Raw genomic sequence first — 14,605 nt, forward strand, 5'->3', positions numbered from 1 at the left:
TGGAAAATAGTCTTAATGGTGAATTTTTTGGTTCTTGCACGCATTTAATGTTTCCCCAGCATCTGGTTTGGGAGGTGTATTTTACCCATGTTGACGTTGTACGCGGCCACTAAAGTAGGTTATTGGACAGTGGTGAACTTTAGTATTCATCTTTCACCTCATGGCACATGTACTTTCGGCCTCACATCAAATTTTTAGCTTGTCAAATGCCCAGGCCTTGAGTCAAATAATTTTAATTGCGAGATGAGCTCCGTCCTAATTTCTTTACCTCATTTTCATTCAGCTGAACTGGGTTTTTTAAAATTCGGTTCGCCATCATTGTACCAACTAAGAAAATCGGTCTGACACATAGCGCATCAATTAAAGGAATTGACATAATATGTCACTACGTATGTGGCAATGGGAACTTCTATCGGCAACGTATTAGCACGGCCATTCGGCCGCTTAAATGTATTTTTTCAGGTGTCGGAACGAAATCTGATTCCTCCATTCCTTTCCGTTCAAAGGGGCCAGAAATTAAACGGAATGCCTCCTGGGATGGTAGTCACAAAGTTTATTAAATCCACTTGGTAAGGTTTGTCCCGAACATATTAGCTCGTGTGTAGTTTTCTTGAAAATAATAATTGGTACTCTGGTCTCTTGTGTCCAAAACGTCCGGATTCTCATTAGTCCGTACAAGCTCATCAATATGGAAACTCCAAAAAAGTTTTTATTTCCTTTGAAGAAATTTTAAGAGAGTAGATTCTCGTATAAATTCACGCATATTTATAAAAAGGCAAAATTTTCCAAGGTAATTTTTTAAATATACTTTCTAAAGTACACATCTGCTAACTTAAGCTTCCATAAAATTTAATTCGTCAGGTTCAAAGTTACATTCTATCGTCGTGAATACGTGGTTTCTTGTCTCATTATTTGGTAGATATTGCGCCTAATGGTTCGTCATCCGATGAAGAATGGTTACTGTTATCTTCAGATTCTCTCGTGGTATTTTGGTAAACAAAGAACGTAATCTGCATCACTAGCTTCAGAAAGTTGGGCATTGCCCGAAGCGTTCGGGTCCAAATTTAGCGTGGTTCCTCCTGCGTCAACTGTTCTGATAAGGAGGTTTTTTCCTATCTCAAAAATGCTGCGATCGCAAATATCTAACACGTCTCCGGAGATGTATTCGCAAATATCCCATTTCGGCCGAAGCTTCAGTTTTTTCAACAGAACCATAAGATGTGATTCGCAGTCCAACGATAATCCGTTACTTTTTAAGTCCAAAAAGCTTATTAATTAACAGTTTCCACTTTGATGGTATATCAAGGAGGGCTTGCTGCAGACGCTAAAACAGGCTTCAATGCGTAAAAATAAATTTGAATAACACGTGACATCCACAGCGCCTGGAGCCTAAATAGAAGGAAAAAATTGAACAAGAAAAAATCATGACAAAATGGCGAAGGACGAGTTTGTACGTTTAAATGCGACACTTTTAAAAAATTAACTATTGAATAAGAAGACGAGGAATTATGCATCCCTTGATGAAAATACGCAAAAAACGCTCCCTGAGATAATGGCATACAATGACCTTCAAATAAAGAGGTTCTTCAATAATTTATAACTTGCCGCACTGTTTCGCTTTCCTTTTACAATTCAAATCTTAAAATTCGGTTCACATTTTATGGAACGAGCAAGGAACACAATCCCTGGAGAAATGCATTCGGCAGATTTACCCGGAATATATTATATGAAGAAATATTTGTTTCCGCTTTTATCCGATGTATGAAATCTTTAATTTCGATATGGATCCAGGAGACTCTTTTCGTGATTTCCGACGAAAGCTTTGACTTATTTTAGGCAATCTTTCAGCGGTCGATTGCGAATATCTTCGAAATGCAGAGTTTAATGCAACTCAACCATAGAGAATAGCTGCACAATAAATTCTTCGGTAAACAACGGCTTTATTAATTGTTTCCCGTATTTGCCAAGTCTGTTTGACCTATTGTCATGCGAGATGGGCTCGTAACAATTGAAAATTAACTGAGCAACGATCGATTTGCATTTATTCCGACAAAAAAGGCTGTAAATCACTGGGTACTTTGTTATGATTATTACTGCTACTACGGTTAACTTTTTATCGTTTCACTGGAGGTTTGCATCAATTAAGATCGAACTTACCCATGTTGGGGCCGGGCAAAAGGATACTCTCGTCCCTTGACCACGACGTAACCGTAACATGGTCCTTGACTACAGGAGGAATGACGCAGGTTAATACTGCGGTATTCCCGGCTATCACGTGAGAGTGATAAACGTTTACCTCATATTGTTCGCTTACCACTGAAACAATACAGAGACATTAAAGAACCTATAGCGACGTAATAAACGTCACGTTCATGCCTGCCTTAAGTGTAAATAAATGAAGCGACAACAACTTTGAGACTCCTTTTGCTTTGATAAACCGAAGTGTCATAAGAGGTTTCGCCAGGCAATCTACTGGGAAAATACCGTGAGCACTATATGGCCCCTCATTTTTAATTGGTTCTAAATAGTTAATGAAGGAGAAATGAAGTATACAAGCCTGACGTGTTTATGAAGCCGAGGGATGAAGAAGTTTTGCCCATTTGGCATCGAGGCCGGGATTGGTCCACGGGAGTCTATGAAAGTCAACAATTTTAGCTATTTTGTTAGAATTATTGGCGATATTTTTTGTGCTTTGCGACCCACTGGCATCACCGAGGGAAATTAAAACAACAGAGCTTTATTATTATTCATTCGCAATTGCAGTTCCTAGTGGTTTCACTCGGATGCTTCGGCACGGAGCTTTTAATCGCATAAACAGGGTGCCTGTTATGTTCTAAAATTTAGAATACAATGTAATAAACGAATTAACGGAATTGAATCACGTTTTGATAAATTAGATTCTTAGCGACGAACCACTCTTCTTTCACAAACTTCCAATTTGAATTCAAATCACAGTTCTTTCGCCGACCTCATGTCACCAAATTAGGAATCGAACGATCAGCTGAAAGAAATCAAGGAAAAGGTTTTGCATGTTCTTTATTAATTCCACTTCCCGTAATCTCCAGGTATGTGTACAGAACTGACGGATGGTTAATGTCTTTTCATGTCGTTCCATTTTGGTGATGGAAAGCTAATTATTAGAAGTATGGAATCGATAGTGATGGTACACAGCACTATAGAATATGTAACGTCAATCAAAGCCCCCCATGTTTGGACAAACTATGAATTTTAGACAATACATTAAGGCACTACGTGAGCTTTGTTAATTCAGACACAATATGTAAACATGTAATCTCCATCAAGACAATTAGATGGTTTCGGATTGCCTTACGAGTGGAAAGCTTTTTGCCCTGTCATTCTATCACTACGACACACGCTCTAGGAAAACTAAGAAAGACTATTTTCTATAAAATGTCCTTTTAGCTGGCTTTTAGTGTGAAAAACCACCCTACAGGGTAGGTTTTTTAGTAATATGCAAGCCAATATCTTGAAAATTATGCCGTCAATGGAAAGATGATTGAAGATATGATGAACCACCACCCTCTGTTAAATATACCTCCAGCCACCCCAAGTCATTTTTTTTTAATATCACGGACATGGTTGCCATTTCGTCGGAAGGCACTTTCAATAAGTTCGTTAATGGGACCAAGGTTTCTGGAATCCCGCACACAAAGGTGTCCGATAATGCTTAAAATGGAAAATCCATAAAAATACATAATTGCGTGGAATGAACTGGTTTTCGATCAGGAACAAGTAATAGAACTGATAATCACTTCAAAGTTTTAATGTAATTAAATCAAAGCGTAAAATTTGCCGCTCGATATTAATAATTGTTTATAATAAGTGCTCGTTATTTTCCACGCAAACTTACTAACGATATTCACGTTATCCGCGCAGATTGTTATAAAAAAATTAATAATAAAGTTAAATGTAACATCACACACAGACATGTTTAGGGAGTCTTCGGATAATCGACCAAGTGAACCAACGGTACGAGAATTATTTTAACAACGGACATGAACTAATTACTGAACAAGAATACTATGAAGCATTGACTTTTTTGAAAAACGCAGAATCGGGAAAAGACAAAAAAAGCATGATTCTTGAACACTGAACACCAGAAACAAAGGAGACCACACTGAAGAGCATCAACAACTGCATTGTAACTGATAGAATCCCAGAGGCATGGAAGAGAGGCATAATAATATCTATGCCCAAAAATAGACTGGACAACATATTCATTAAAAATTATCGACTAATAAAATTACTCCCAGGGTTGAATAAAATTTTTGAAATCGTTATTAAAAAACTAATCGAAAAAATTATAGGAAAAAAGATTCCATACCATAAATTTTAAACACAAAATATCGACTATCCTTCCTCTCTTTGTGCTGAAAAACAATATACAGGTAGGGCACCTAACCATTAGATCGGCAAGCCCATTCATGAATATCAACTAGGCTTTCGATAGTGTTCAGCATAGAGGACTTCTATATAAACTACTCGAACTGCAAATGCTGAAATTTGGTTACTTCGCATCATCGAAAATCCACTCGAAAATAGGCGACTACAAGTAAGAACCGACAGTATTCTATCCTTTCCTTATGTCCCCCAACAAAGCTCACCCCAGGGATTGCCACTCTCACCGTTCCTATAAAATTGGTACTGCCATGATACATAAAGCTTAGAAGAGGACCGAACCGCCAGACGACCGAAAAGACAAAACTGCAAACGTATTACAATACGCCGACGACACAGTTCTTGTCGTACGTAACGAAAAGATCGAAAAAGCTGTGAAAAGACCTCAAGAGCTAACAGACGAAGCAATGTCATGGTTCGGTAAATGAAGATTAAAATCTAACGTTACTAAAAATCAACTTTTACTTTCAAATCATAAAATCAAAGCGGACTCTCCCGTAATAATACCTGATGGTCACATTACCAATATCATACTTCAAATACCTAAGAGCAACAATTGACTTCAAACTAAATTTTAAAAAGCATCTAAGAAATACCAGGACTGATCACTAAAGGAGCAAAACACTTTCCAGCACTGACATATAAAGAGAAGGCTATCAAATCAATAAAATATATACAGGGTGTTTCAGAATTATGGTCACAAATCGATAGAGGTAACAGATTATCGAAAAATAAATATAGTTTACTTAATAAAAGATTGCCTTAAGACCCGTCATTTCTGAGATACAGGGTGTTAAAATTCTACTTCTTTTTCGTTTATTTTAAAACTACTGGGACTATTGAAATGAAAATTGGCGTATGTTTGTTTCGTAATTCGATAAATTTGATGGGCATAATTAAAATTTTGTACATAATAGAGGGCGCTAGTAGTTATACGTGTATCATTACATATTTTCATCCAAAACTTTTTTTAATTTAGATTTATCGGTAAAAAAGTTCAAGAATATTAAGGAACTGCCAATTCTGCATAAACAAGTTATTCTTAGTAAAATACTCTAAAGTGAACGGTTGTCCAGAAAAATGACAATTATTGTCATATCGACTTTAAACTCCAGGTAACGCAAGAGAAGCCGAAATAATTTACCAAGAAAGATTTCCTACTCGACAACATTCTAGTAGGGCAAAATTTCCAGCAATTGTTAGGCATGATGCTGGTTCATCTAGAAGAGTCCCTTCTGGACAAGTAGAACGGGACATCCTCCAAAGAATTGAAAATCAACCATCTACGAGCACTTGGGCAATTGCTAATGAATTGGGAGTTTCAAATTCGATAATTGGGAGAACTTTGAATAAAAAACTCCTACGTCCATATTATCCACAAAGAGTGCATGCGCTGGTCCCTGATGATTACCCGAAGCGAATTAGTTTTTGCTATTGGTACATCCGGCGCATTGCAAGAAATCAGAATTTTGCCAAATTGATACTATTTAACGATGAAGCGCAATTTACTCGGGACAGATATTTCAACATCCACAATAGCCACTTTTGGGACGAAGAAAATCATCATTTGACACACACTGAAAACCACCAGCACCGCTTTTCAGTCAATATTTGTGCTGGATTAGTAGGTAACCATTTACTAGGTCCTATTGTACTACCACATCATTTAAATTCAAACAGATATTTGCAAATTTTATGTGATAATTTACCAGAACTTTTGGAGGATATGCCACTAGTAGTACGTAGCAAAATGTGGGATCAGCATGATGGTGCTCCAGTTTATTCTTCCAGAGCAGTAAGAGATCATCTTAATGAGGTTTATGGAAGACGCTGGATAGGTAGGTTTGGTCCAGTGGGATGGCCTCCTCGTTCCCCTGATTTGACCCTCCTGGATTTTTTTCTTTGGGGTCATGTGAAGGGTTTAGTGTAAACGAAACCAGTAATAAATGTTGAAGAATTAAGTGAAAAAATTTTTAATGCTTTTGATGTGATTCGGAAGACCCCGGGAATTTTCCAAAGGGTACAACAAAACTTGTTACGACGGTGCAATTTATGTATTGACCAATGCGGTCATCACTTTGAACATTTATTGTAGCATTAGTGTTTATTTCATTGTAATTAGATAGTATTAATAGCAATGATAGAAAAATCTCAGATTTTTTTTTGAAAAAGCGTTTAAAGTCGATATGACAATAATTATCATTTTTCTGGACAACCATTCACTTTAGAGTATTTTACTAAAAGTAACTTGTTTATGCAGAATTGACAGTTCCTTAATTTTTTTGAACTATTTTACCGATAAATCTAAATTAAAAAAAGTTTTGGATGAAAATATGTAATGATACACGTATAACTACTAGCGCCCTCTATTATGTACAAAATTTTAATTATGCCCATCAAATTTATCGAATTACGAAACAAACATACGCCAATTTTCATTTGAATAGTCTCAGTAGTTTTAAAATAAACGAAAAAAAGTAATATTTTAACACTCTGTATCTCAGAAATGACGGGTCTTAAGGCGATCTTTTATTAAGTAAACTATATTTATTTTTCGATGATCTGTTATCTCTATCGATTTGTCACGATAATTCTGAAACACCCTGTATAAAGCGATATGCAGACCTCTATTAAACTAAGGATACTGAGTATGCTGAGAACAAACACATAAGAAGAGACAAAACGATATGTTCAAATAAAAGAGTAAATCGCACTTAAACTAATATGCTACAAAAGTCTGATAAAAGAAATTAAAATATACTAATAAAAAAACAACCTTTTATACTATCCTTTCAACGAAATCATTCACGAACACATAAACATGACGAAGATAGTAGAGAAACTGATACAATTACAGGAAAAGTAGCAGAATAACGCCCACAACAGGATCGCTCTGGACCTTGGGGAAAACATTCCCGCTTCCTATTTCCTCCCCCACAACTCTTTTCATACATTTTCATCAATATCCAATTTTTTCTTCATAAATGTACTTATGAAATACCTCCAAGAGCAGAGACACCTAAAGGTCGATAGCTTGTCTCTACTTGTAGAAGCAAAAATTCAAATAAATAAATAAATATAAAGTAATGTTTAACGAAGAGGAAAAGTTCGAAGTTGTTCGTTTAGTTTACAAAAATAATAAAAATGTTAATGTAGCTCGGGCCGAGTACGCTCGTTTGCATCATGAGCTTCCTCTGCACTCCCGAGATTCATTTTATTATATTGGACAATGCTTTATAGAAAGAAAAACTCTTAAAAGACAAAAATGAAGAAACATTCCAAATGAAGAATTAGATATAATGATATTATATTCCCAAGTTAAGAAAATCTCTCCATCGTGTTGTTTCTTAAGCTGAAATAAGAATTTCATTTTTTTGTAGAAAGGCCCAGTTATTCTGCAGTAAATGCTTCAAGATATTTAAATATAAGTCCATTTTATGTTTGTTAAACATTGCCTACACAGAGACTAATATACAGGGTCATTCACAGTGAGAGTTCTATTAAAAGTTTACGGGGTTCTAATACAACTAGAGATCTGAAATTTTGAATACTGATGTAATGGAGTTTGATCTGTTGAATTAAAGTATTGGTATCATTGCGACGTTGACAGATCTATGTGTAACCGACAACAACTTTGCTATTTTAAATGGCACACCCTGTATTTTATTACATTTTCGAATTTCCCGGAAGATTTAAACCCCAGTTTATCCATCATATGCCATAGCCATGATGAACCGTTTTCGAGATAACTTTTTTTGACTGATTTGGCAACAAACAGCTCTAAATTGAAAAGCGCATATCTCTTCGGCTATCGCAGCTAGAGAGTTGAAATTTGAGCTACAGACTCTTATTAGTTATCTGTATTTTTTAATATTATACATTTTTTGGATTTACATACAGGGCGTGGAAAAATTAGTGCGACACCAGAAGGATATCAGTATGAGCATTAAATGAGAATCTTAAATAGAACATCCTATATTTTTGGATAGCATCTGAAAGATCAATAAATTCTCTATCGAAAAGTATTATACATTAATATAATTGTTTTCAGTTGTTTTCGAGATATTCGCAAATATTAGAATCTTTGAGAGTAAAAGGCACCACTTACTAGTTGATTCGGTTAGGAAGAGGCTATGGGTTACTATGAAAGCATTATAAATATGCAATTTTGATGAGAACTCAGGAAGATCCAAATTTTTTGAAAAAAATTATTTGGGCAGGTAAAGCCAAATTTTCCCGGGAAGGGATATTTAATAGACGCAATAATCACATTTGGTCTTCTCAAAATCCAAAAATCTTGCGAGAAAGAGAATTTCAATTTAAATTTAATTTTAACATGTTTTGTTTAAATATGGACAATTAACTAAAATATTTTTTTTACCGGGAGAAATTAAACAGTAGAAAATATTTGGACATTTTGAGGACGACAGTTACTGAATTTATAGACAATTTACCATTAAAGGACCTGTTGGTATCAATTATATGGTGCTCCTGCTCACTGCATCAATGAAGTGAGTGCCAAACTTACTTTGATATTCGGAGATCGATGGGTACGGCGTCTCGGTCCTTGGAATTGGCCACCCCGGTCACCAGATCTTACACCGGTTGATGCTTATTTATGGGGTGTCATAAATATAGAGTACACCGGGACGAGGTGCAAAATATTGACCAGTGACAGGAACGGGTGAGAAAAGCATTTGATCTGCTTGATCCAAATGAGTTCCAGAGAGCTACAAACATTCATGTTCTGAATTCAATCCAAGAATGTCTCAAAGCAAACGGTCGCCATTTTCAGCAAAATCTCTAATTTTATTTATATTACGTAGGTCTTGTTTATTATAAAAGATGTTACAATTTCGTTTATTTTACGTTGTTAACCCATAGCTTCCCCCTAACCGAATCAACTAATAAGTGGTGCCTTTCACTCTCAAAAATTCTAATATTTATTTCGAAAACGGTTCATCATGGCTATGGCATATGATGGATAAACTGGGGTTTAAATCTTCCGGGAAATTCGAAAATGTAATAAAATACAGGGTGTGCCATTTAAAATGATAAAGTTGTTGTCAGTTACACATGGATCTGTCAACGTCGGAACGATACCAATATTTTAATTCTACAGATCGAACTCCATTACATCACTATCCAAAATTTCAGATTTCTAGCTATATTAGAACCCCGTGAACTTTTAATAGAACACTCACCGTGAATGACCCTATACAGGGTTATTCACGCTATTTGGCACGGAATACTGTGGCCAAAATACGAGGCTTTCAAAAAGTTTTACTTTTGGACTATATGAGGGTCTATTACGACTATTTTTTAAAATTATTTTCATATCATACAGGGTGTCTCAAAAGCCCTAAAACTATCAAAGTTGTCTTTTTTTAAACGGAACATGTCGTATATTATTACATTTTTGAATTGTTTGGTCAAAATAAGTGTCTGTTTTAAAAAGATTTACAATACCTAACACTTAAGGTTTTTTAAATAATTGAAATTTAATCAAAATTTTACATAATTTTCATGTTTTAAACACTTAAGAAGTAATTAAGTTATGTAAGTGTAATTTCCAGTGTGGCGTAACAATAGATCATATTTTATATCCCAATCATGATAAATTTGCTATCTTATACAGGGTGTGCAAAAATGAAAACTAATCAAGTAAGAACTTTAAGTGGCTACAACTTCATTAATTTAAATGTAATGCCATATTATATGTTCAAAATGTCCATTTCTAGACACTTACAAATTCTTGTTTCAAAACTACTGCTAGCTCTGGACGACATTTGCAGGGTAACAGGTTCAAAAACATCTCTTATGCGTATTTTCATGTCGTGTGGAGTTGTCGGAGGCGTACTGTAGACAATGATGTTTCTAGATTTCCTTTTACACCGACTTCCAGTATTATTAGAAAAAGTCCTTTTAAATATTAGAGTCATCATGTAGCTTCGATTGGATGGAGCCCCGCCTCATTATCACCATGAGGTTCAGAAGTTTTTAAATGTTAACTTTAAAAAAAGATGGATTGGGAGAAATAAATTTCAAAATTGGCCTCCCAGATCCCTGGACTTAATTCCTCTAGATTTCTTTATGTGGGGATACATAAAACGAATTGTGAAAATGGTGCAAAGAACTATTTTTTAGTGTATTCTGTAAAAATGCGAAGACTTAGCTGTGAACATTCTAGTACCATTTGATAGGTAACTAAAAATGACATATTCTGGCAAGTTAGAAAAAATGGCATTGAATTAAAATTAATGAAGTTGTAGCCACTTAAAGTTCTTACTTGATTAGTTTTCATTTTTGCACGCCCTGTATAAGATAGCAAGTTGATCATGATTGGGAAATAAAATATGGTCTTTTGTTACACTACACTGCAAAGTACACTTACATAACTTAATTACTTCTTAAGTGTTTAAAACATGAAAATTATGTAAAATTTTGATTAAATTTTAATTATTTAAAAAAACTTAAGTGTTAGGTATTGTAAATATTGTTAAAACACGCACTTATTTTGACCGATTAATTCAAAAATGTAATAATATACGACGGGTTTCATTTGAAAAAGCACAACTTTGATAATTTTAGGGCTTTTGGGACACCCTGTATAATATTAAAATAATTTTTAAAAGTAGTGGTAATAGACCCTCATATAGTCCAAAGGTAAAACCTTTTGAAAGTCTCGTATTTTGGCCACCATATTCCGTGCCGTATAGCGTGAATAACCCTGTATAATAAAAAATAGGGTGTTTAGAATATTGACGAAAAATGGTGTGTTTAAAAAATGAACACTCGGGTACTATGGACCAACGAGGCATCGTTTACAAAAGCTGGCATTTATGGAAGAAACACTCATATTTGGGTAAATGAAAATTCGTTCAATTATGGGATTTCTATGTCGAGGTCGTACATCAATCAGTGTTTGGTGTGGTGTCCACAGAAACAAGCTCATTGGCCCAGTGTTTTATAAGGGTGTTTTGGCAAGGGCAATTTACTTACAATTCTTGCAAAATGGCAAAGAAAATAAGTTAGAAGCATATTCTCTGATAGAGTGCAACAACCTAATTTGTCACTAATACCGAGCATCTCCGCACAATACAGTAAAAGGGAGAAATTAATTAAATAATAGGTATGAAGTGTAAGTAGACAAACCAGTAACTATTCTGTGATCTATAAACAGCCCAGATTTCACCCCGACGGATAGTTTCTTTATGGAGCTACTTAAAACTGAATATTTTAACGATACAAACGCAGACTTAAATGAAATAAAAGATAAAATTGAAGAGTGTATACAATATTTAAATGAAGTAAATTCTAATTTTATTGCAAAAACAACTTTGAAACTTGATACTGATTATATGAACTCTCTGGACGTTGAATATTTATTTTATTATTTTTGTTTTTTTTTTTCAATCTGATTATTTTGAGAAAATATGTTTTATCATAAGTCGATATGGCGTTAAAGACGACAAGCTTTTGTTTTATTTTAAGAATTTAACAAATTTTAGCCCATCGCTCCGAGCTACCCCGGATCTGTCTCTCATTAGGCCGTAGAAGCACACCCCGTCTTCTCAATTAAAATGTATTGAAAACTACTTGAACAAACCTTGACACAGTATATATAATATATTTTTGAAACTGGGCGCCGAAAATAGGCGTAATTCAAATATGCATTAATATACAGGATGTTCCACCGGGCATCATCATTAGACGTTTTGAAGAAACTATGAATAGTAAAGTCACGAAAATTTAATAGTTTGATGAGAGTCTTGGGGAGACCTCATCTAAAATATTTTCAATGACGTCACATTACCGGCTGTATTGGAAATCGACGCTTGCTTGCTTGCTTTAAATGGAACGCCCTATTACACAAGGTGTCCCAGAATGACAAGGTCAACGCTTAACTACATATTCCTTGGTCAAAAATACATCAATTTACGGGGATATACTTATATACGAAATTGTCTCCTTCTGGAGATACAAGCCCTTAGGCCTCAATTTTTTTCAAGTTTTGCAGATAAGTTGTAAACGGCTAGATGGATTGCTACGAAATTTGGTGTATAATCTTTCTGCTTCTCGGGGCACATTCGACGGGGCTTATTATGGTAAAACCACCAGGGGTAGTGGTCAATTACTAGAAGGTCGAATGTTAAATACACCAGAACTTTTTCATTCGTTCATGCAGAGGGTTGTTTTTTTTTTTTAATGAAATTCCCGATCAGTTACGCAACTTTTTTTTTATCTCTTATTGAATTTTGATTTGGAACCACCATTAGACGAAAAAAAATTAACGGAGGAAATGATGCCCCTCTTCAATGGCCACCTATATCTCCAGATCTAACTCGCTGCGACTTTTCCATTTGGGGTACGCTAAAATCTCGTGTATACGCTGTTCCTATTCGAATTTAAGACCACCTAAGAAATAGAATTTTCCAAGCAGCTGATGGAATGCACAATGATCCAATGAAGTTGGGAAGATTAAAATTGAGTTTTCTTCGACGCGTCAATCTCTGTATTGGAGAACGGGGTGGCCACGTTGAGCACTTATTAAATTAATTGTTTATTGAAATGTATGCTTTTAATTCCTTCTGAAAGGTGTGTATTGACTGAAATTATCAACAATTTTAATTTTTTTTTCATCTAATGGTGGCTTCAAATCAAAATTAATATATAATATATAATAATAATAATAATTTATATATATATATATATATATATGTATATATACAGGGTGTCCCACAAGTGTTTCATTATATTTCAGTGGGTAATAGTACATTGAAAAATAATATGACTCCCTATATAAACCATATTCCAATAATGCTTTATTAAGAAGATACAGGGTGTTACACTTTACTTAAAAAATCTAACTTTTATTGATATATTCAAAACCGTTTGAGATATGTAAGTGAAATTTGGCATGTTTTGAGAGTTAATGTAGACGCATTTATTTATGCAAAAGGGCTATTTTTCGTTTCACCAGTGACGTGCGTACGGACACCTCTCAGCACATTTTTAAAGAAAAACATGGTGCGCCACTGCTTTTTATCAAAATAAAAATCATTTTTAGAAGTTTAATTTCATTTAGAAGAAAAATGCTCACTTGACTCTTTTTCGTCCGAGGTATCGTTTGCCAGTAAAAAATTGAATACCGTCTATATGCACGATATTCTCTAAATGGTTTTAATAATATTAAGTTTGTTTTAAATATTATTTATTTGCTATAACATTATAGAAATTATTCAAATTGGTGGCCATTTTGTTCAATACATAATTGAGCTCGCCTGTTCATTGATACTCTGATACGTTGAAATATTCCAGGTGTGTTTTAAGTTTAACACCCTGTATCTCCTTAATGAAGCATTATTGGAATATGGTTTATAAAGGGAGTCATATTATTTTTCAATGTACTATTACCCACTGAAATATAATGAAACACTTGTGGGACACCCTGTATATAAGTATATCGCCGTGAATCGATATATTTTTGACCAAGGAATATGTGGTTAAGCGTTGACCCCCTCATTCTAGGACACCCTATATATTATTGCATTTTTGGATTCTCCGTTTAATTTTAATACAAGCTTAGTAATGCGTAGGCTTTTTTAGAATTTAGATGTATTTCTATGCAGCACAATGATAAAAGTAACAGAAGCATATGTCTGCAGAATTGAAAAATGTTAAAAAAACGGAAAGATATTTTGTTTCTCTCTTTTCGCAATACTATAAAAGGTCATATTTTATTATGTTCTGAAGTTTTGCGCAATATTTTCTATAGGGTGTCCACAAAAATAAAGCCAAGTCAGATATCAAAAAATGCTCAAAAATTGAAAAATTTTAAATGGAACCCTACTATTACTCTCACCTACTATGACAGTACATTGAAAAAGAATCTATCTTCACATTTAATTACCTAAAACAAAGTTGCATAACTTTTGAATAACTTCTTTTTATAAATTGATGCAGGGATAGCGTCTCCTTAATTGTAAACTATAATGCTATATTCAGTTAATTTTATACAACCACGTTTATTATTTAAATTTGCATGGGATATATCACATAACAGTTGCATTGTGTTGGTATTTCCATTTTCTTTAGATACGTCTATCATATTCGCATTATAGCTTAAAATTAGTGAGGTCGTATCCCTGTATCAACTTATAAAAGGAAGTTACCCAAAAGTTAT

The 14,605-nt window shown here is 34.4% G+C and overlaps 1 protein-coding gene across 3 annotated transcripts in view; it reads right to left on the bottom strand.

Annotated features, from left to right (window-relative positions):
- Dscam3 (Down syndrome cell adhesion molecule 3) overlaps window positions 1-14,605 on the bottom strand; it is a 154,410-nt gene that overhangs the window by 85,967 nt on the left and 53,838 nt on the right. For all 3 annotated transcript variants that reach the window (XM_066299275.1, XM_066299276.1, XM_066299277.1), the window contains exon 5: window positions 2,158-2,316. In XM_066299275.1, coding sequence (XP_066155372.1) covers window positions 2,158-2,316 — 159 coding nt within the window. The remainder of the gene's footprint in view (window positions 1-2,157; window positions 2,317-14,605) is intronic.

Source organism: Euwallacea fornicatus, chromosome 33 (assembly GCF_040115645.1).
Source record: "Euwallacea fornicatus isolate EFF26 chromosome 33, ASM4011564v1, whole genome shotgun sequence".
Lineage (NCBI taxonomy): Eukaryota > Metazoa > Arthropoda > Insecta > Coleoptera > Curculionidae > Euwallacea > Euwallacea fornicatus.